Source organism: Pimephales promelas, chromosome 13 (assembly GCF_988280905.1).
Source record: "Pimephales promelas chromosome 13, fPimPro1.hap1.1, whole genome shotgun sequence".
Classification (NCBI taxonomy): domain Eukaryota; kingdom Metazoa; phylum Chordata; class Actinopteri; order Cypriniformes; family Leuciscidae; genus Pimephales; species Pimephales promelas.
The window spans coordinates 29630620-29655702 of NC_142781.1; the positions used below are offsets into that span (position 1 = coordinate 29630620).

Consider the following 25083-nt stretch of genomic DNA (forward strand, 5'->3'; position numbering starts at 1 on the left):
TAATTTGAAAAAATTCATTTCATTTTTTTATGTTCTATGTGAAAATAATTTCTCTCAAAACTTTTTTAGTCTCAAATATTATTATTCTTTGCTATTGGTATAAAAACTTTTTCTCTCAAATATTTTTTTTCTCTTTACAAATTCTCAAAAAATGTAAGATTGTAAATGAAAGAGCATTTTGCTCTTCAGGTAAGAAGACTTGGTTTGATGGTTTTAAAAGCGTTGAATGTGTTGGCTCATGTCAAAAAAACACATGTCTGGGTTTGATGTCTTAAGTAAACATCTGAACACCTGTCTTTAAACCATATTCTGTTCCATTCGGCAAAGAGTTTTGTTTGGCAGCACCCGGCATTTTACTTTTAGGCCCGGGCTGAACACTCTTCTTTTATGGTAAGTCATTTATGCTGCAAGTTATTAGTTACAGGTAATCCTTTGCCTCAAGGCGTTATGGTCTACTGGCATACATTATCACATGAACGGGACAGAACTAAACGTGTTGCTCTGACAGTTGGGGTGTAGCTAGATTGCATAAACCCAGAGGTGTAATACGAATGTTGTTTGTGCAGCTCTTCACCTGGAACGCTGCAGGGGAAAAAACATCAATCACTACTGGGAATGGCAGGATTATGGGAGTTATGGAGCAAGCGCTATTCTGCTTTAGAAAAAGCTAGTTTGTACTATTTTTTTCTGATAAATAATTATGTTTTTGACATGACATGCATGCATGTGACACATTAAATGCGTGTAAAGTTGGGCAACACATCCTCTGTACAGTCAGCCATCGCCTATTTGCTGGAAAGAAAGTTGCTGATCAAGAAACAGTGACTCACGCATGTTAGAAAGTTGGTGAAATGTGCAACATCCTTCTGGGTGTTTCAACAACGTTGAAGGAAATATTCAGTTCTGTTATTAGTTACTCACCTCATGTATGCAGTTATTTCCCCCCAAACTTTCAAAAGCCAGCCTGTCAAGCTCATAAAATTAGTCCATAAAAACTTTTTAGGGTTTGTCACTACGAACTGCTGGTGGTTGCGATTGAAGCGAATCGAAGTGTGCTGTTGTTCCACAAACACTTCATAAAGGTCCCTCTGACCTAGACTGGTATTGATCTTTGACTATGGTTTCTAGCATGACCGTTGAGACCGGACGTCTCCTGCTGTGATGTGTTTAACAAGAGTCCCACTACCGTGTCTCTGGAAAGCTACAAAGTCAGAAGTCCTGACCTTTGCAGTTCAAACAGGAGCTAATGGCCATCCAACAAAGACTGTTGCCAATGTTTTATTTTTGTTTGACCACAATTCATGTGTGAAAGCATCAAAGATCCAAATTGTGAATTTTAGTGATACTTGAAAGCAAGTCCACACCTATTAAAAAGTGTCTGTGATGTTTCACGTGTTCTCATTGGCTGTGAGTCTCCACGAGGTAACGTATGCTTAGCAAACACCACTTCCTCCCGCTACTTCTGCATAATGTGCATTTCCCATGTCGACCAACAACTGTAAGTTTTGCGTTTGTACAACTATATTTTTCTTTTTATTGGAACTGCTTGTAGTTTTCTCCTTTCCAGGCCGAGTAATATGGGGCATTGCTATTTATGTCGACACTTGAACTGAATTAAATTTGAAATAGGGCTTTGAGACTCTTAGTAATGAATGCTGTTGACCTTTCATGCTTTGCTTTTGGAGATAAAGATCATGTCATAAGAATGAGAATGCAAGAATCATGTTGTACTGAATGTGAGTGATCCTTTTTTTATGTTCAATTGTGGTTATTTTGTGGATTGTTAAGAAGCAAAGTCTTTTGTTAACTTGTTAACAGCGTCCAGGTATTTTAAGCAGGAAGTCAACTTTATATATTTTAAGTATAATACATTTCATATTGAATATTGGCTAGTCCTACTTTGGCTTGGCTTGGCTGCAGGTTGGTGCTGTTATTATATGCATGTGCAGGTCCACTTTGTTATAATGCAGCCACTGGTTTCCTGGCAGCGAGACAGGAAGTGGGGGTTGGGTGCAGTCTGCACTAGTTCGATAACATGCACAAAAACACTGATTCTTGATGCCCTGGTTTGTACGTCCCACACGCTCCAAACCTCAGGGAATTATTCATGTGGTGCCGATCTGGAGGCAAAACACAGGAGTGAAGTTGTGAACATTGGTGGCATGGTGTTCAGGTCTTTCAGTCCTGTGAGAGGAAATGTGTTGTTTGGGTCGGGTAGCAACAGCGTTCATTCATCTCCAAGAGGGTCAAAGACCTTTTTTCTGTAAAAACACGATCTCTGGTTACTTAGATAAATGAGGCTGGTGTTTATGGAAAATGTAGTTTGTTATCTCACTCTGTGCCAGTGTTGATTTTAATCGGTGCCAAATGATTCTGTAATATTGTTTTGTTTCACAGGCAGTTTTATTTTCCACAAATGCTTCTAAAATGTCCCGCGTATCTACAAAATAATTTTTTTTTTTAATTTTTTTTGGGGGGGGGTTGAATAAATGTAAGTTGTGCATTCCCTTGTAAAAGTCACTGTTGTGAGTGATCGCTATGCTTTTGCTATGCTATTGCTTTACTCCCTAATAAAGTAACTAATCGCGGCATGGAAAGTAACTTTTTTGTGGAAAGTAATCCGTTACATTACTTTTACATTAGGCTACTTTTTTTATGTGGGCTGGCCTTGCTTGCTTGTTTTTTGATAAAAAGTCATATTTTTTGGTAAATGTAAAGGCTGACACAGGTGAAGAAAGTTCAACACTATGGGCAAATTTCAGACAGCATTTTTGCACCCTTGAAGGGCACTTCCATTTGTAGGGGTGTTCAAAACTAAAGGGAACGAAGGGCCCTTCCATAAAAGTCTAGAACTACAATAAGCGTCATTAAACTTCCTGTTAGACATTCTTGCGTTGGAGCTTTCTGCGGCACGTTCTCATGGTGCTAAAGGGCAGACCATAAGGTCTTGGTCAGAAGCTCCTAAAGCTACTAAATTTCTTGCTGGGGGTGGGGGTGGGGATGGGGGGGGGGGGTAGATCACTCAGTAGGGAGGGTAGAGGGGGATTAGATAAGGTTAAAAATTGTTCAATTTTATGCATATTCTTGTGTGTGTAGGAGTGTTGTGGTGTGTGGGTAAGTTGAGATGTGTGAGTGAGAGAATGAAGGTATTTATGTTGTGTTTCTGGTGCATATGTATGTTGGTGGTGAATATGTATATGTTTGTTAATATGAAAGCAAATACAAAATTAAAAAAAAAAAAAATTGTTCACAAAAAAAATAAGCGTCATGTTCACACAACGCCTCTGAACTTACTCACGATTTCTCTCAACACGAAGGACAGGAGAGCTGTCTGTCAGTAAAATGGCCAAACAAAGTAACGTTACTTATTTGAAAAAGTTACTGAGATATTTTATTGTAAAATTAAAAGTAATGCATTACTTTACTAGTAACTTGAAAATGGTAATCTGATTACTCGCGTTACTTGTAGTGCGTTACCCACAACACTGGTTCTGAGTTTGTGAATGTGTTGCTATGTGGTTGCTAGGATGTTCTGGGTGGTTGCATTCTGGTAACGTTAACATCTTGATTTTTCTAATGCTAGGCCATTGATATGTGTTTGCTAAGTTCTTCTAAGGTGTTTGAGTAATGGCCAAGGTTAAAAGAGCCGTTGATTTGCTGATGCTAAGGTGTTATGCGTGGTTGTACACTGGTTGCATAATGATCCCACAATTCTAGGTTTTTCAAGGTGGTTGTCAGGGTGTTGATAGGTGGTTGCTGAAGTGTTCTGTGGTGTTTTGAGTATGTTAGTGTGTTGTTATGTGGTTGCCAGGTTACTTACTGGCCAAAGTAAAAAGACTCCACCCTCAAATCTCGATGATATATGAAGAGTTCAGATGCAAAAGCCTCTAAATGCCATTTGAAATTTTCTTCTTTAATGATGATTTTTATCAAACTTGTATATTTAAGTTCAGTAATTTCACTTAAATAACAATTAATAGTTTAAATATAACTTAAATATACACGCTTGATAAAAATCATCATTAAAGAAGAAAATTTCAAATGGCATTTAGAGGCTTTTGCATCTGAACTCTTCATATGGTCTCTAGAATGCTCACGTCATGTCTTCAATGCAAGTACTTTTTCTACCATTTTATTATCCACAAGGCAAAATTCATGAGTTAGATCACTTGGGTAACTCTTCTCAATAAGCTGCACTGTCATTCATGCGCTGGAGTTTAATGAGCGATTGTAAAAGCGATGCTTGCCTTAGCAGAGATACGTTCACTGCATGTTGGGAGTGTAACAGACCTCGGCTGTTCACAGTGGAGTGTGAGCGCTCTTTGTGTTGTGAAGTGTAGCTGCTCTGTGTGTGTGGAGTGAGTAAGTGGGCCAGAACTGCATGGCTCAGAGCTTCAGTTGTTTTGAAGACAGGCCTCAGTGTCATCCAGTGCCACGGCTCTGTATAGTCTGCAGGAATGTCTGCTCGGTGTCTTTGTTCACTTCCTCAATATGGTTTGCATATACACAGGTGGCGGTCTAGCAAGACTTAAAATGTAGAGGCTTTTCAACTGGTTTCTACGAGGAATACAACGTACTGGTTGTTGTTTTCCATTCAGATGCAATTGAATGAGGGCTAAATATTTCAAGCTTCAAAAAAGTGTGTTGAGTTGGCCCTTTTCAATGAATTGGTTGATTCAGTTCACAAAGCTAGGCTTATGATTTGTTCTTCAATCAGACTGATTTGGTTATGACTCTCTGAAAGTGGAAGATTATCAGAATTTGGCTTTTTCAATCTCAAAGATTATTTTATTTTGATTTCTTTTGATGTCTCTTAGTTAAGGAAGCTTGTTTACGCCACAGAATGAAAAATAAAAAAGGTAATTGCGACTTTTTATCTCACAATTCTGACTTTTTTTCCTCATAATTGAGTTTACATCTCGCAATTCTGCCTGTACAGAATTGCGAGATAAAGTCAGAATTACAAAATATAAAATCAGAATTGCTAGATATAAAGCCAGAATTGTATGATATAAAGTCGCAATTTCGTGTTATAAAGTCAGAATTGTGAGATTTAAAGTCAGAATTGGGAGATATAAAGTCATAATTTATTCATCTAAAGTCAAAATTGCGTGTTGTAAATAATTGTGTGATATAAACTATTCTGAGGGGAACATTTTTTTTTCCCCTTAGAATTGGCCTGATAACTAGCAATTGCTAGTTTATATCTCACAATTCTGAGAAAAGATGTCAGGATTTCGAGATATAAACTCGCAATTATGTATTATAAAGTCAGAATTACGAGATGTAAACTCGCAATTGTGAGAAAAAAAGTCAGAATTGTGAGATAAAAAGTCGCAATTCTGTCTTTTTTTTCTCACAATTGCGACTTTATTTCTCAGAATTGCGACTTTGTATCTCCCAATTGCGACTTTATTTCTCGGAAATTGCGACTTTGTATCTCCCAATTGCGACTTTATTTCTCAGAATTGCGAGTTAATATCTCGCAAATGCGACTTTATTTCTCAGAATTGCGACTTTATATCTCGCAAATGCGACTTTATTTCTCAGAATTGCGAGTTAATATCTCCCAATTGTGACTTTATTTCTCAGAATTGCGAGTTAATATCTCGCAATTGAGATTTTATTTCTCAGAATTGCGACTTTATATCTCGCAAATGCGACTTTATTTCTCAGAATTGCGACTTTATATCTCCCAATTGCGACTTTATTTCTCAGAATTGCGACTTTATATCTCCCAATTGCGACTTTATTTCTCAGAATTGCGAGTTAATATCTCCCAATTGTGACTTTATTTCTCAGAATTGCGAGTTTATATCTCGCAAATGCGGCTTTATTTCTCAGAATTGCGACTTTATATCTCCCAATTGCAACTTTATTTCTCAGAATTGCGAGTTAATATCTCGCAAATGCGACTTTATTTCTCAGAATTGCGACTTTATATCTCGCAAATGCGACTTTATTTCTCAGAATTGCGACTTTATATCTCCCAATTGCGACTTTATTTCTCAGAATTGCGAGTTAATATCTCCCAATTGTGACTTTATTTCTCAGAATTGCGAGTTTATATCTCGCAATTGAGATTTTATTTCTCAGAATTGTGACTTTATATCTTTCAATTGCGAATTTTTCTCTCATAATTCTGAATTCATATCTCACAATTGTGAGATAAAATGTCGCAATTATTAATTTTTTTGTATTCAGTGGCAGAAACAAGCTTCCATATTTAGTGCCAGCACAAAGGATGAACCAGCACAATTCTTCATAAGTTTGTCTTCCACAAAATAAAATGTGTCACAAAGATAACATAGATAACATAAATAAATAAATAAAGAAATACATTGTCTGTGAACTGCAGTATTCCTTTAATAGTTAGAAACATTACATACATTTTAAATGAAGTGCAGGTCAGGTCCAGCTCTTTTCTGTGCTGACAGAACTGCTTTGTCAAATTAGCGACATGGAACTGCATAATAAATCTGATGAATAGACCCTGAGAACAGGAGATTATGCAACCATTGTGCTTGTATGTTTGGACAAAGCTTTCTGAAATTCATTTGAGCTGTATTGTTTTAACTTTTATATTTTGTATTTTATCACAGGCTTATTATATATTGTATTGATACCATAAAAACATAAAACAATGATTTGCACCTTTAAAATAAATAATTTTTTATTGAACTTTTTTTTGGGGTCTAATTTGTTAATGTTGAATTTAAAATCTGTTAGAATTGTTAGTCATGTCATAATGGGGTAATTGCAGTTGAATGCATGTTCTTAATTGTGAGATTATGGGCAATTGAACCAGCATAATACCGTCATTATACAGTCTTGTTTCCTCTCGCCTCAAGTTTTCTATCTGTTGACACTAGACCCAATCAGGCAGACGACTGGCTGCTCTGTCTGTTGTGTGCAGTTTGATATGTTGTGAAGAAATGTTATGCGTAGAAAATTTACTTTCTCTCAAATTATAGTTATTGCATGTCATGGTGTTGAGATACCGTGACGTAAATATACATTGCAGTTGTTTCCGCAGAAATCATAATGTTATGTAATGCAATAGGCTACGGATGTTGTGAAATATGAGGTTAGCATCAGTCCTTATGTTTTGTACATTTGTATATTGTGCAAGAGACTCTTGTAAACGGAAGTTGTCAGTGTAATGAGACAGCAGGGCAAATGGACATGAAGGCTACAAAGGAATGTTAAGAAAGGAATGCCCCATTTGGGCAGCTTGGACAATTACCCTTGCCTGTCAAACAGGTGTGGAGTGGAAACAGCCTCAAACACCCTTAAATATAAATAGTGCTGTGTTTCCCGAGAAAGAATGCAGTCTAAATGAGGGTGAGTGTATTTGTTGATTCAAACCACCAACCACATATCCAAGACCTGCCTAACAAAACACCAGTATACAGGCAGCACTTTACTATATTAAAAAAAATACTTAATACTTTAGAGATCTGTTTTAATTAAGAGTATTAATATATGAAAATTGACTTTTGAAAGAACATTAACTTACATTTGCTTACATTTGTATCATTCCCATAGCTGCTTGATGCGGGTCTCTGTGTTTACTCCAGTATATTTCTTTTTAATTCAGTCAGGCACATAGTCTTATAGTCTTAAAAAGAATTTTAAGTCAAATTTAAACAGTAAGCCCATAACAATTGAAACAATGCAGGAAACTGCAAAAAAGGTACAAAAGGCATAAAAAAAAAAAAAAAAAAAATTTGGCTTACAAATAGTATTTTATATATATTAAAACACATGGAGAAAGAGTTTTTTGTGGTAAAATTCTATATTACAGTGTCCTTGTTACATGGTAGTTTACATAATAACTATAAATTATGCAACTAAACCTAACCCTTACTCATAGTAAGTACACATGAAGCCTAGTTAATTATTATTACTCAGCACTTAAACGTATTAATGTCACCAACACCTTAAAATAAATTGTAACACTTTTTTGTGAAATAATGCTTAAAAAATATTCTAAGAAGTATAAACCACAAATAATTTTTCCTTTATACATATATATTTTAAATATTGCTTTTATTTTCAACTTTAGAGTTCATTTTTGCAGGATGGCCATTTAGTGTAAAAAAAGAAAAACATTTCATAGCCCATTGAAAAAAAATGTTTTATAAGTTGTGTAGTGTGGATAAAATAGCAATTAATTAATTTTCAGACTTATTTTAGAAACATTCATGCTCGTTAAAGGGATACTCCACTTCTTTTTTTTTTTTTTTTGGAAATAGGCTCATTTTACAACCCCCCCAGAGTTAAACAGTTGGGTTTACCGTTTTCGAATCCATTCAGCCGATTTTCTGATATTTAGAAGAATATGAGTAACCAGACAGTTTCTGGTCTCATTGACTTCACTATATTTTTTTCCTAGTATGGAAGTCAATGAGACCAGAAACTGACTGGTAACTGATATTCTTCTAAATATCAGAAAATCGTCTGAATTGATTCGAAAACGGTAAAACTCAACTGTTTAACTCTGGGGGAGTTGTAAAATGAGCCTATTTCCAAAAAAAAAAAAAAGTGGAGTATCCCTAAGGGTTCGGACCTGTGTGTGACAACTAGCCCCGGGCTCTTTCTGCACTTCTGTATTCGGTGGGAGGAGCCAGTGTCGCTGGAACCGTGATTGCGCTTGTGCGCGTGTCTCTGGAGGAGCTGCAGCCAGCCAGTGAGATCACATCCTCGCGATGCAGCTGCCAGCGAGTCAGAAAGAGAATCCGAGTTTGTAGCTGAACTACGGCTCAAATCTGCGACATACCCTTTCAGAACTATTGTAGCGACATATAAACGCGTTGAGTTTAGATTATATATACGCAGCCAGGTTCTTCCAGTCATTCGGGATTATGGAATGCGGTTTCACTTAAATCTCCTCCCTCCCTCCTGTTCTTGGTGGGCTCGTGCATTTTGTCTCGGCTCGTTGTTGGATCTATCGGTGTGAAACCGAACGCAATGTGGGCCAGAAACGATTTTGAGGACGGATTCGACACTTATAAGATAGGTAAGAGCCTACCGCTTGTGTAATGACACTGTAAGCCAGCTAGTATGGTCATAAGAACAGCCATGTTTGATCTTCAGACTGGCGCGTGTAACGGCTCGTGTATTGTTGTTCCGCGCGCTCAAGCTGTGATGTATTTAGATACGTGATGTTCCGTTATGAGCATTGTGATGTTGACCATCACTCGTGTCACCTTCAGGCGGTCTTTGTTTGGGTCAAGGGACAGATATGGACACACAAGGGTCCCTAACAGTGGGGTCTCTTTAATATATGCAGTGTCGTGTCACACGTCAATTTCTGTGCGTATAAATATTAGCTATATCGTGACACTTTAGAGTCCAATTCTCACTATTAACTATTTGCGTATTAGCATGTATATTGCTAGGATAGTGGCTGTTTATTAGTTGCCTACTTATAAAGCACAAATCCATGCCTTATTCTGTATGACCATATTCTACATCCCATAATCCTACCCAATACCTAAACTAAACAACTTCCTTACTAATAAACAGTAATTCGGAGGGTTTTTTTTAGGCAAAAGTTAGTTAATATTTAATAGTGAAATCTTGTGAAGACATGCTTTTCCTTAAATAGAAATAATTTATATAAACACTATAATAATTTAGTTGTTATTCTAAAGTAAATTATTTAATTTGACATAATTTTATGCTTGTACTATTAATGTTAGATGTTTAAAACATATATTTATTTACTGTTAGAATCTGTCAGTGTTTCTAAATTATTGCATTCATTTACTTAATACATTTTTTTCCACTCAAATATTGAAATTGCTTACATATGCAAATCCAGTGGTGAAAGTAAAATACACATTCAGTGTTAGGTTATTTAGTAGTTTGTGCTTTTACACCGTGTTGCTTTTACACTGTGTGTTTAAAGTTGTCTAAATATTGAACAGTGATGCAACAGATTCTAACTAGTCTGTCTGCCAGTATGCTTAATTATTCATATCATGTTGCATAACTGTTGGTGGTCTTGAAGAACGGCTGGTGCCCCGTCAACAACAAGCCACATGTTTACCCGGGATATTTACTCATCTGCTACTCTGTCACGATGGCTAATGTCAATCACTTTCATATGAACTGGTATGAACTTGAGGTTTTTCCACCCAGGAATTATGGAGACCTATTTTTGGGTCTGGTTATTTCAGCTGGGTCTTGGCCTCTTGTTGGTTTTGAACTCTTGTTGGTTTTAGATTCATATAAGCATCTGAAGTATTTTTTGTTTTTCTGTCGTAGCTGCTATATCAGGAATATTGCTCCAAGTTTGTGACTTTTCTAAGACGTATGGCACAATAAAACTGCATACGTCAGGAGTTGTAGATTTTGCTGATGCAGGCCTATCTGTAATGGAAAGGATGGTGATGTTTTTTCTTTACATTTTTTAATAATGTTGTTATCTACTGCATAATATTTTTTTCATCAAAACTTTGTATAAATCAGTCATTTTTGTTCTTTTTGGAAGCAAATCAACATGTTCAGAGATGATGGCAAAAGAGATTTCATATTCCATTTTTTTTCCTGGCAGGCGTTACGGAGGACAGCCTAAATGGTGGTGTCTAAACGGATTACACCTCAGAATAGATTAACCAGCAGATATTGGGGACAATCCCTCTAGCACAAGACTGACCATTTGGTTCACTGAACTTCACCTTGTTTTAGTGGTTAGTACTGGCCCAGATAAAACTGTTCAAAAGTTTGGGGTCGGTAAGATTTTAAGTTTTTAGTTAGAAGGAAATTAAAGTATTAATTTTATGCTCACCATCGTTGCATTTAAAATTTAAAAGAACTGTTTTCTATTTGAATACATTTTAAAATGTAATTTATTCCTGTGATGCAAAGCTGAATTTCCTGCATCATTGCGTCAGTCTTCAGTGTCACATGATCCTTCAGAAATCATTCTAATATGCTGATTTGCTTATAAGAAAACAGCTTAATATTTTTGTGGTAACTTATAATTTTTTTCAGGATTATTTAATGAGTAGAAAGTTAAAAAAAACAAAGTATAAATCATTTGTAACATTATAAATTGATGTACTGTCACTTTTGATCAATTTAATGTGTCCTTGCTGAATAAAAGTTTTAATTTAATAAAAGAAAACTTATGAGTGGTCATGTACCAAATTAACAAAACTACAAATATTTCTAATAGAATTAATAATTTTAAGACAACAAAACTGTTCTTTGTCATATGAGTCATATGTTTAAGTCTCACACAAACCTTTATGTAGTACAACGTAATTTTTCCATGGTGTGTCGTTGTCTTAGCGTAGCGATTCTTTTTGCTACATTTTTGAGTAAATAGAACCGATTCTAGATGATCACTGGTTCTTTATCCCTAACTAGGGCTGCACGATAAATCGTTTTAGTATTGATATTATGATGTGCGCATCCACGATAGTCAAATCTCAGGATGTGTGATGTCAAGTATAGGGATCGTAGTTGATACGTGATCCGTTCAGACCAGGCACACGAAACGCACATGATTTTCGGATTAATTGCAAAGTTTAACCATCCTAGAGTCATGATGGAGAGTCAGTTTAAGCATTCAAGCCATTTTTAACCATTTTAATGCTAGTAGACGCCTGTTTTAAGGAAAGAGAACCCGATTCTCTTTCCTGAGCATAGTCAGTATGGGAACGCCGAATTCTGCTCTCTTTGCTTGAACAGACACATACACCCTGACCCAAAAATATGTCAAACCGCCTGTCTCGGCAAGTATCCTCGTAAAAACAGTGGCTTATGTGACCGTAAACAATTGAGATAGAAAATGGATGCGTATCATTACATTGGATCTGTGCATTTGCTCTTAAAGTAAAGATATTTTAAAGAAATGGCAAGAAGAGTGGAATATGTGCAAGAATAATAAGCTGTATGAAATTCATCCGGAAATAACAAATAGACTTTCTATCAATTTTAAAACTAGATTTGATCAAGTGGTCTACACCAGATGCTGTATGGGTCATAGAAGTTTGACCCATGCTTTTTTAAAGGTGCTTTTTTAAAGGTTTTCTTAAAGGTGAAAACCCAACTTTATGTATGTTTTGTAAAATTCCCTTATCTGTCAAACATTTTTTATTAGATTGTCCTGGACTTAACGCAAGTAGAATGCTCTTTAATGAAGTTACTTGTTTGAAGGACATATTTAATGAGATTATGCCTGAAAAGGTTCTGGATTTTTTTTTTTTTTTCATATGTTAATTTTAAAAAAATATATATTGTATAATATGACTACTTGTTTATAGTTGTTTTGTTTTTGTTGTATATGATATTTGTATTTTTGTAAATGAATTCTTGCCATGAAAATAGCTTTGACTGCTGACATGGCATGAAATAAAAATAATCTGAATCTTAAAGTAAAGCAGCCTCTATACCCAATGCTGAAGAAAAACAAAAACAAAAAAAAAAAATCACTTTTGTAGCTTTAACAAAGTGTTGTTTTGCATTTGATTATTCAATTTCTGTACCTGAGAATTGCACTTCCCTGTCGTTATTGAATGCTCACTTGAAGTCTTTCATTGTGAATAGACAGTTAAATGGTGGAACAGTTTGAAATCATGTGTTTGTTGGACATGACATCCCTCTGTTTGTCTCCTCCTCTTCCATGGTAACCCTGATCTGTTTGTTTCCTAGGTTCGAGCACGTCCTCTCCTGGATGGGTCCCAGGCTGCGACTCAGCATGGCAAGCTTCCTCTTCCGCCACTGGCATTAGCAGCCGCGGGCGACGTCACAGCGCTGCCTCGGACAGTGGCGATACCGGCATTGGAACCTCGTGTTCTGACAGCGTAGAAGGTACGAAATATTGATGGCGCAGCTTACTTTCGAACTAACCCTGGGTGGCTTGGTTGACTTGCCTAAATCTGTTTTGTGTGGTGTGAAACGTATTATCGATCGGCTGTTGTAATTCACGGCTGGTTTTCGCAGTCAGACTTTTTCTAGCAAGCTCATTACAAAATCAGCCTGAAGTCATGCCCCATGTCCTTATGCATCGCTTTAGTCTGACAAAAACTTAGGATCTTTGAACATCAGCTCCAGTTTCGCTTTGACCAACAAATACAGAGATTTTAATGCTTTAGCGAGGGCAAACTAGGGCTGTTTTTGTCTGCCACTTTGATTTTGAAGAAGTCATCCTGAGCGAGCAACGTTTTGTAAAAGCCTCTAGAAATGGGTCAGGCTTCAATGTCTCTTAAATGTATGTAGGCCAATGTGTGCAGTGGCTTATGGGTAGAGATTATAAGATGATGAGTAATGTGAAATAGTAGAGTTTCCTCTTTTGCCAAATGACTGTTTGCATCCAAACGCTCAATCACATGTATGTTTATTGGTGCCTCAAGCTGATTTTTTTTTTAGACAACATGGTAATTATAAGGCCAACAGCATACGATTTGAATCTCGAGTTTAGTGCCAGTTAAGGAGGCCTGCATTGGAATAATTTAAAAGCAGAAAAAAAAGTTGAGAACAACAATTATACTCTGTCAGTCGGTAAAGTTTTTTAAATGTTTTTGTTATAATAGTGACTATCAGAACAGTCACGGCAGGTCATTTTTATTCCACGGGATTTCTGATATGGTCATGCATATTTTAGTGTAAATAACTACCTAACTTAGCAGATACAATAACCCACAACAGCTCAGTTAAAAAAAAAAATTAGCACTTTACTCTTCATGCATTATGCAGGGGATTTCAGTGGAAGGCAGTTCTTTTACAATTAACTTTAAAAGAAACCCATGCAATACATTTACAAATACAAATTGAATGGCACTTAAAATTAGTGGCACTATGGGTTCAATTACAACACAAAATGTATAAATAATGTTATATATTAAACAACAATAATTATATATATATATATATATATATATATATATATATAATCCTAAAATAGCACTGCGTTTTTTACAAGTTCAGATGCAGCTGTAAGGTGTTCTTTATGGTTGCCAACTATAAAGAGAACTATATTAGTGTCAACACCAGCAGACGATATCGTTGTTTATTCTCGTGTTATTATCTGTCTCTTTAAATGCTTGAGGTTGTACAGCAGGCTGAATTCTGATTGGCTGTCAATGTTTTTATCGTTCATCAGCTGTATAAAATCGTTCTGATCAGTGATTCCAACAATATAGTTTCTCGGTGCCATTATCGTTATAGCTGTTGTGTGAAGTGTGAACTATGCTGTTCTTTAATATTGAGAACAATTGTTAGAACTATATCTTTATTGCTATCGTCCTTGGTGTGAACAGGTCTTTAGGGTGTTCTGGGTGGTTACTAGGTGGTCAACCCCCAGGTCGCTGGATTAATTTTGTGCTCCCTCCTTCAATGTTAAATCTATGGGTTTTAAACTCCTCTGATTTGTAATCACAATTGATGCCTAGGGCTATGATGTATTCTATTTATCCAATGGTATATCATGTCTTTTTCAGTGTGAGTTCCTAGCTGGAGGCGTATCATCTTGCCCTATATTTCCATGCAATGGCCATGTTGGTTATTATCTCACGGTACTTCCTGTCCCACTGCTGTTTAAAGGGAGCTGACAGTTGCCTGGCTCAGTGCCCCAGGAAGACGGGCCGTCCTGCCGTCAGGCTGACCGTGGTCATGCTCGTATTGATCACAGCTCCCTGTTTAAATTGATCTCTTTATCATTAGTGCGGTAAACACGCCTCTGCTCAGGGCTCAAATCAAGGTCAAGCACACAGTCACTGGCTGTTCATTCATAAAATCTGTTCTGTTCTGTTGGGTTGTGAATTTTGGCTTTTGCAAAAAAAATAAATACGTAAGATGCCCTAAGTGGTAATGGTGCAAGAGTCCAAACACGCTTGTTTCAGTCAAGAATGATCTCAGGGCTTTGTCTCGGTGAGAATTTAGATGCACGCAGCCAGTATGAGTTGGCTCCAGAAGTAGGGCAGATCTGCCATGGAAACATCTGTACTAATCACTGCAGGATGAGAGCCGTGATATCACCACATTGTAGAGAAAATAACTATGCCCTCCCCTGCACTGCTAAACATGATGACTAAATCCATGCATGGAGAACTTCAACGTCAAAGCTAAATATTAATGCTCGTCATTGTCAATATTGAAGGTTCTGTGGCATGTTTGTTTTTACTTTGGCACTTCTTTTTTTGTTTTTTACTTTTTCAATACTTTGGCGACTTTAATGATGTTTTCAATAGGGCTGTCAAATGATTAATCGCATCCAAAATAAAAGTTTGTGTTTGCATGATATGGGTGCACTGTGTTATATAAATATACACACATGCTTGTATATATTTAAGAAATATTTTCATGTATATACTGTAGATTTATATATAATTTATATTATATATAATTATAAAATATAAATATTTTATATATAAATATTTTTTTCTTAAATATACATGCATGTGTGTGTGTGTGTGTGTGTGTGTATGTATGTATATATATATATATATATATATATATATATATATATATATATATATATAATTATACACAGTGCACCCACTTATATTATGTAAACACAAACTTTAATTTTGGATGCGATTTTTTTAATCGTTTGACAGCCCTAGTTTTCAATAAGCAGATGGATCTAATTTAGATGATGGATATTGCAAAAATATGGGTTTTCTAAACACTCTAACATCTGCTATTGACGGTGTTGATTTAAAGTTGGTGTTGGTCTAGTCAGGATGCTCAAACAAAAAGAACAACGTGTTTACTCATTTTTTGGGGAATCATCCTAAATATTAAACTGGGATGGGTTTGGGATTCACTTTGTTTAAATCTCGCCATGTTGTGCTGTGCTCAAGGATGGTTTTATGCTGGCCTGAAATCCCTCTCTCCCAAATCTTTCCCTCATTAAGAATTAATGCAGAGTCTTTGGCTGTAATCTACATGAATAAGGGATATACTATTCTGGAAGCTTCTCTAAAACCAACTAGTTTTCAACGGTCAATTGGCTTAATATTCCATTTTCACTCTATCTAAAAAACACTGAAATGGCCGTAATGGACCGAAAGCAGCACCCTATAATTTAATAGCTACTGTCTCAAGATTTAAGTGGTTTCGGTGTTTCCTATTTTTTTCTGATGCTTTAGAAATCTGTTTAGAATCTGTTATTTTGTTTATTTATATATATATATTTATTTATTTATATATATATATAGTGTATCTGTGGCCACTAAGTTTTTGCACTGTGTGTGTATATATATATATATATATATATATACTACATACATGCATGTGCATGTGCATTAGCCTATCTAAATATTAAAAATAAAGTTAATCACAAGTGTCTCCACTGGTAATGTTTGGGAATCACTGACCTAGTTTCTCTTTTTTTATGCTATTGTAAATTGCTAGTCAAAGGTGCTTTTTATGTGTTTTTATGGTGCGGGTTTGCTCTCCTCGTGTGGATTTCATAATTAGCAGACGGCCTCATTACGGTGCTGGATTCTGTGAGCCTGGGGACATGTCCTGCATTTAGGACATCCTCTCATATTGTACTCAGTCACTTTTGAGCACATGTGACCTCAGATGTATAGAGACAGATGCATAGTCACCATGCCTCAAGCCATCTTAAACACGCTTAATAAGACTTATGTATTCAATACAATTTTTAAGGGAATTTGGTTATCCTGACTAGTGAATTGGCCTGTTTAATGCTGAAAAAAAATTGGAATGTTAGTGATTAGTGTCTGTATACAAAAGTAATTTTGTAGATCTAATAAAATAATTGTAACCGGTCTGAGTTAAGTTGTTAAGTCTTGAGGTTTCTCAACGGTTATCAGTTGTGATCTTGCCCTTTGGCCCTCTGAAGGTCTCATGTTTTCCTTGTAAGACGTCTTCATTAGTCTATAGTGTCAGGCTTTCCTATGACACATGTTTAACCTTGAGAATCGTTCCAGAGATGTGTCCTCTTGAAAATTAATTTACCTACTTTCATCCACCTTGAGAATCAGAATTCCCTTTCTCCAAATGAGCTGCCGGTGGATGACCTAAAACAAGGCACAGGAAATTCCTTTCGTCTTGAACCAGGACGCCTCATGACCTGAGTCACTAATTATACCTTATTATGGGGGGGGGTTGATGGCTCCTATCGGAAGCTTCTTTCTTGTTTCAACAACTCTTGCATGGGATTAATGATAAGGCAATCACATTTATTGGCCCACTTGCCATACTTCCAATCTGTCTGAGTAATGATTATTTGTCAGTGATCGGATGAAAGTCTTCTGTCCTAGGTCCTTAACATATTTTTCCTTGAATGTTTGCCAGGCACTCCTGGCACATGCATTTCCATGGAGCACTTACGCAATGTAGTTTAGGATGGTAGGTGTCATCTTTCTGTGTGAGGATCAGCTGTGTCGAAAGGAAACCCGAATCGCATGACTTATCAGCCAAGAATAAACACAGAGGTGCCCTAAGACTAGCTGGAAAACATGCCTTGGATGCCACTGAAGCATCCAGAAATACACAAGGCGCAATCTCAACAAAGTGATGTGCATTCCAGTGTATCTGTGATCGCTGTGAGTTTGCATTGTTTTTAACAATGTCTGTCTATCTATCTCATTTTGCTGTTGTAAAAGTGGCCGTTGGTCCTCAGCAGCATGAACAGTGAAACTTTGTTTCAAAACTCAATAAACGTCATGTTTTTAGATGTAGCTCTATTACATTTATAGTTTCAGCATAGCAAAGATGCATAATGTGTTTCATTAAAAATATTTATTCTTTTTTATTGCAATCTTTATGTAAAATAAAGGGAAAAATAGATATTATTCACTATTATTAGTAAGGCATCCTTCGTAAAATGTGTGCCAAATCAAATGTGTGTGTGAAGCGGAGCCTGCAAAGAAGTGTGTCCTCTTTCGAAACATTGTCGGCTTTGGGACCATCCCTAGTAATATGGTTACTTTATTGTCAGTTTTCACATTTGTCTCAGTTTGTCTTCGGTCGGTTGAAGATGTGATTGTAGTACATCGTATTTATGTTGACAGTTGGTAATTTTTAACAAATTAACCCTAAAACCGTATTCTGGAAAAACGTGGGCAAAATAGTTTTGATTTATTTTTAAAAAACACTTCCCTTGATATGAGCGGTACAAGACTTGGCTACTTTTCCTAAGTTTGCCTCCTGAACACACACAATTTTTTTGACTCAATTCTACAATGTTAAGTGAGTGAAAAAAAAATAAAAACCTCCTTAATCTTGTATTTGGGTCAAAAATGGGCACCCATAGAAATGAATGGGAAAAACTGTAATTTAGAGCATTGTAAAATAAGCCAAAATAAGACACCAGGTGACAGCAAAGTCACTTCATCTTTAAGTTTTAGCTCTAAGAACTTATTGGAATGATATTTTAATGTAGTTTAAATAAATAAATTAATTAAAAAAAGCATAATTTACAAAGAAAATATGGTACTTTTTGAAGGAAATAAATTCAAAAATACCCCCAAAATAAAAAAAAACACCATAAATGGATAGACAAAACTTTATCGAAGACAGTGATATAACATTTATAATAAATAAAAATTAGGATCACACCTGAGTCCTCTGTGCCCACATTTGTCAACAATTACAGGATTAAGGGCTATAAAGTGAATACGGTTTGAGGGCTACTGATCTTTATCAGTTTCAAAAACAGGTAAATAATCTTACATTTACCATTTTAAGTTGCTACTCTAATTAAAAATATAGTGCTGCTATCAATCCAGTGGTATTAACCAAGTCTCTTCCTTCAAATCTGTCTGATCTTCTCCGAACATCCTAGTCCCAAGCGAATTCCAGGTCAAAATGTTACTCTCTATTAGATTTGTGCCAGATTAGCTCCTGGCGTTGTCTGATTAGCCAGTTGGGATTAGCGTTTGACTGAGAGTTGGGTAATGCAGTTAGTGTGATTAAGGGGGTATTGTTTGCTCATGGCCTTCTGTGCCTTATACCCCATAGCCCCACCCCGAATCATTTTTAAATGCCAGCTGCTCCGAACTCATCGCTCTAATGATGGCTTACACCCTGAATGAGGAATGAGTGACACAACACAGAGTTAACATTTTCTTCTTAGTTTACATAGTTTACATAGAGCCAAAACCACTTTGCTCAAGTAACTGCTAGATTTTTGGATGTTTGTAAATGTATGAGGTATTTCCAACCATGAATATTTAACGAGGTGTATGGTAGACTTTATTAAATTTGTTAATTGCTTATATCAGCTGATGCATGCAAGACGAATTTGTTAATTTGCCTTGCAGATATGTCCCCAGCATAGCATATGGGTGTGCATTGCTTCATGGCAGTTAGCCTAATAGCACATCCTCCCAAAACCAAAAACAATCACTTTTTATATCAGTAACAGTCCAAATAAAAACAGGCCAAATACTCCTACTAAAGACTTTCGCTAAGAGTCCTCGCCCTCTTTAAATATATAAGGATTGTACTTCTCAGCTTTGGCTAGCTATTCTTTGAATAGCTTGGACTTATTTTAGTTGGAAGTTTCATGCTAGAGATCACTTGGCCTCGCATAGCCAGACCTCTAAATACCAAATATAAGGTTTGGTCCTTATGATGTATGCAATTGTAATTTACAATATCCAGAGCTGAAATAATAACAAAACAAAGGCTCTCAGAAAGAATGGGCTTAGAGAGATCGAATCTTCAAACAAATCGACTCTTTGAGAGATTATTTGATGTGCAATGTATATTATGAGAAAATTTGTTTTTTGACCTTGGATGAGTGTAAACCGGTTGTAGGAGACCTCCAAAACAAAACTAGGAACCTTTAAAATAGTATAATGGGGCACTTTAAGGAAAACCTGACTGATGACTTTTATTGATGCTTACCCGAGGTAGTAATATAGCCATGATGTGAAATGTATTTTTAAGAAGTACAATGTCTATACAATTTTTAGAGGGCTTCTTTATGACCAACAAGCTGACTAATTGTTCAGGCAGACTAATTGATTTTCAGGAGGAGATGTAGATTTGCACATCCCTAATCATGGATATTAAAGCAGGACTTTTGTTTACTTGTGGCGCATTGAAACATGAGTCATATCACCACCCATATAGAAAATAAAATGAAATCCAGTGATGCTTTGCAAAAGAGATAATCCTCTTAACCGAGTTAGTAATGTGGCCATGATGTGAAATGTCTTTTTCATAAGTTTCATAAGTCTGGAGTAATGCCTAACTTTTTTTTTTTTTTAAGAAAGATTGCAGATTGTTTAACTTTTGTTGAAATATTGGGCTACCTGATTTCCTGTATAATTGTTCTCTGGGACAGTTCTTTGAGACAGCTGGCATGTTCATTTACTCATCTGACATATTGGGTTGTGTTAAAAGCTCAATGGTGTTGAAAAGCCTGCCAGTTCAGGGTCGTACAGAAATAACACACCGTTTCACCCTTTGGCAGCGGTGTAAGGATTTTCTGTGCATGTGAACACCAAATTAATCAATTCTGAATTAAGGGTCAAGCTGAGTGTTGATTAAATCTCACCCAAATAGGATTTTCTTTCACAACTCCATACCAGTTTGTGTAGTATGTGGACAGTTAATAAGACGCAGTGTTTTTTTTGTTTTTTTTTTATGGATGAGGGCAGCGTGAAAGGATGGAAGTATGTCTGTGTGAGGTTGTCTAATTACAGTTGGAGTGCAGCCATGCTCGCACTTGGAAGCTTCAGCCCTGCCCTTTTTAATTAATAATCTCTCTGAGTTTTAACCGCACACCATGACGGGCTAACTCACATTTTTTCTGTGTTGAAAACAGATCTGTTTAGTATCCAGCATATATTGATAGTATTATGGAGGACAGGGGAAGGTAAGGATTTTCAGCTGAAAATAAGTTTAACTAGTTTTACTAAGACTAGTTAAAGGAGTATTTCACTTTAAAAAAAAAAAAAAAAAACTTTTGCTGATAATTTACTCACCCCCATGTCATCCAAGATGTCCACGTCTTTCTTTCTTCAGACGAAAAGAAATTAAGGTTTTTGACGAAAACATTCAAGGATTTTTCTCCATATAATGGACTTCAATGGGAACCAAATGGTTCAAGGTCCAAAAGACAGTTTCAGTGCAAACTGCAAACTGTTCAAAGGGCTTTAAACGATTCCAGACGATGAATAAGGATCTTATCTAGCGAAACGATCTCTCATTTTAAAAATAAATAACTAATTTTTAGTTTTATAAGCTCAAATGCTTGCCCTGCTTTGTTCAAACTCGTTTATCAAAATGAATGAATCTTTTTTTCGAGTCATTTGGTTCATTCAACAAACAAAATGAACGAATTGACTCGGAAAAAGATTCGTTCATTTTGATGAACGAGTTCGAACAGGAGAGTCACGAACGCGCATCACAGAACAGAGCAAGGTGACCACTTGAGCTTATAAAACTTAAACTTCGTCACATCCATCACATCTATTACACAACTCGTAGTAGTTGTATTTCTAAGTGGGATATTCAATGAGGATTTTTGAACAAATTGTCTGTGAACAAATCTTCCTGATAATATTGTTTAATAGACAAATGATGTGGCTTTGAAGCCTCCAAGCTCCCCATGTTGGTGACCTACATTCTCTGCCTAGTTAAAAGCCAGTATTGACTGTTCCATTGGTTTCGGTTCATTGTGGAGTTATCTGGTAAACAGGAAGCTATGTAAGAGCATGACGATATCACATGGACACATCATTCACTTTCTGGCTGTCTACACTGCACAATAAATATCTTATTTACATCATTTTTGCACTGTTAGTTAAGATGAAAGCATTTGTGAGAGTGCAGAAATTGAGTTTCAATGACAAGATCACTGCATTCGTGGCTTAAATAGTCCCGTCATCAAGTAATGCTCATCGCTACAATCTTTCATAATGTTATGGGAGTAGATCTATAATCAACACTTTTCACGATTAGTTCATCTCGACAGCTGTAATAGTACAAACATAACAGATTTCGAGGGTAATACTACCAATCACAGCATTGGGCGTTTACATTGAAGTCTAGATTATGACAATTTTTGATGTAAAAATCTGACTAACATAATAAAAAATGCAGTTCATGACCACTTCAACTCAATTCTGAATGAATACTTTGCCATAATAGGTGACTACAATTAATCACCAGATTCCCAGTAGCTCTGTGATGTGTTTTTGTTGTTGTTCTTCATTATTACTGGTTAAAATGCTTCATCAGTTATTTTGCCATCAATATTGGTTGACTAGATGAAGTTTAACTCTCTATATTCATCCCTTTTACAACACCATTACAATCAAAGTAGCTCTTTGGTAACAAATTCACCCTCCTCAGCAAAATATTTTAAGAAATATAGCTACTGTCAGTCCAAATATTTTAAATTTTTGGTCTGTGCAAATGAATGTTCTGGGCCTTTGTGTGTTGTGTGTTTGTAAAAAAATGTATTTGAAATGTTACAAGGGCTTGCTTCTGACCAACAAGCTGAATGATTGTTCAGACAGAACTCAGACTAATTGATTTTCAGGATATGTAGTTTTGCACATAATCATGGACGTGAAAGCAGGACTTTTGTTTACTTGTGCTGCATTGAAACATGAGTCATATCACCACCCATATAGAAAACAGAATGAAATCCTGTGATGATGCTTTGCAAAAGAGATAATCCTCTTGCCTTAGAGGAGCTAGATAAGAGCTTTCAGTCCTTCAAACACTGCAAGATGTAGTCCTGTGCAAAACCTCCCCGCTGAGACCGAGTAATTTCTCTAATTATGAACTAAGGGGCATTCTGACAAAAGTAGGTTAGCGCCTCTTGTTGAATATAGTGTTTTATAACTAAAGAACATACAGTTTTTGACTTGATACATGGAATGATCACCAGTACATTTTATCTGGTCAACTTCACCCGTATTCACATCATCATATGCAGCTTCACCTATACTTTCAAAGGCCACACATGTTAAATTCACCGTATCTGGTGCTCCACCACAGGAAGGAAACGATTTGGACTTAAGTGACTCTTTCAGTTTCCACATATCCGGAACCAAGCTTCTCTTGACTTTTCCATAATGAAATTTGTTGAAAAGGGAAAGATCAGGTCTCGGTTATTTTATGTAATGTGTGTTTTGCTGATTTTGGCTTTTTTAAGTCACATTTTACTCAGCATTTGTAGTTGTAGCTCAAGTGTGCTGGATATAGCAGACAGTTGGTTGTGTCGTCAACATAGTTTGACTTGGAAATTAAAATGACAAAATATGTTACGTTTCTGCTCAATACACTATCGTTCAAAAGTTTTGGGTCGGTAAGATCTATTTGAATGTTTTTTTTTTTTAAAAATAAGGTGTAAACAGTAATATTATTACAGTATTAAAATCACTGTTTCCTATTTTTAGATATTTGAAAATGTAATTTATTCTTATGATGGCAAAGCTGATTTTTTTTCAGCATCATTACTCCAGTCTTCTGTGTCACATGATGACATTCAGAAATCATTTTAATATGCTGATTTGCGGCTCAATAAATATTTCTTATTATTATCAATATTGAAAACAGTTGTGCTGCTAATATTTATTTTGGAAGGTGTGATTCATTTTGTTTTTATGATTCATCAACAAATGGAAAGTTCAAAAGAACAGCATTTATTTGAGATTAAAATCTTTTGTAACATAATAAAAGTCTTTACTGCCACTTTTGATGAATTTATTGCACCCTTGGTGAATAAAGTTTACACACAAAAAAAAAACTTACTGACCCCAAACTGTTTAATGTTGTAAGTGTATATTTGTAAAATATTTGTCTAAAAAGTAGACCTACAAGAATTTTAAGCTTTGTTAGTCTGTAAAATTTGTTGGTCTTTAATTCAATGGATTTTATTTTCTTTAATTCTTGAAAGACTTGAAAGAGCTGCTTCTCTTGTGATGAATAAGGTCACCGGCTAATGCTCTCTCATCTCAACACCAGACTGGTTTATTCTCTCTATTTATCCTATCAGCATCAGGGAGGGCTATTTTAGCATTTTATCCCAAACTGTTCCATATGTTTTTTTGCACAGCTGAGCCATAAAGGGACCTTGTACATAGAACTCTCTTTATATTGACCTTCTTTCATCTGTTTGGGAATCGCATGTTAGCCATTATGGCTGTGATGATGGCCCTTTTGTGGTAAATGTGATCCTGTGCATTAGGTCTCTGTTATTGTGGCCCCTGAGGGCTGGGACGTCTGTCATCAGGCTCCAGCTGCAGTGCGTTTGAGGATGAGGTCTGGAGAGATGTTTGTGTGAAAACTGTCACAAAGAACTGTATGATAAATTAATTTCAGCTCTAGCCAATGAAACCTGGACAATTTGCAGCACAAAAGTACACTACCCAACGTTAAAGACATCTTTCAGAGAAAATACATTCACAGTTGCTTTTGTTAGTTTCAGGATTCTTGTAAAATCGCTCTTCCGTGATTTGCAAGGTTTTTCATGGGAAGGTCAAAGCTGCGCATGATGCTTCTGCTGAGCGGGACGTACCGTTGAAGCCCTGACATTGTGAAAGGTCCTTACATTTTCTCTTTTTATCAGTATAACTTAAGTTTTGTTGTTTCTCGGATGGGGATAAGCTGAAATGTCAACACTTATAGTGTGATTTTGTGTAGTATTTTTTGTATAGTCCCATTGAACTGAACTACTATTGTTTATCTTAACTATAAAGGTACACTTTTATCCTGCTGTTGGCATATTTATATCCAGACATTTATATTAATAATTATTTATGTAAAAAAAAAAAATATATATAATGACTTTTTATTCATTTTTTTTTTTGTATGTTTGTTTGGTTCTGTCCTGTGATTGTATTGTCTATTTGTCTGAAAAATTGAAAATTTACAATAAATATAATAATAAAAAAAAAAAAATCGCGTCCAAAGTAAAAGTTTGTGTTTGCATAATATGTGTGTGTGTACTGTGTATGATTTTTTTTTGTGTATAGAATTTCACACTCATGCATATATTTGAATAGATATATATATAATATTATAACATAAATATAACTATATAACTATATTAAAATGTATATTTTCTGTAAATTATGTTTTAGTATATATACAGTATATTCATGCAAATATTTCTTAAATATA

General features: G+C 35.8%; 1 protein-coding gene across 2 annotated transcripts in view; it reads left to right on the forward strand.

Moving 5' to 3' along the window:
* The first annotated feature begins 1415 nt into the window (after positions 1 to 1415).
* cep85l (centrosomal protein 85L) overlaps positions 1416 to 25083 on the forward strand; it is a 67920-nt gene continuing 44252 nt past the window's right edge. Inside the window, exons 1-2 of one of the 2 annotated variants that reach the window (XM_039692264.2) lie at positions 1416 to 1498; positions 12670 to 12828. In XM_039692264.2, the coding sequence (XP_039548198.2) occupies positions 1483 to 1498; positions 12670 to 12828 (175 nt within the window). In that variant the 5' untranslated portion in view covers positions 1416 to 1482. Of the gene's footprint in view, positions 1499 to 8661; positions 9023 to 12669; positions 12829 to 25083 lie in introns of those variants that run through there. The other variant, XM_039692263.2, reaches the window with a different exon arrangement.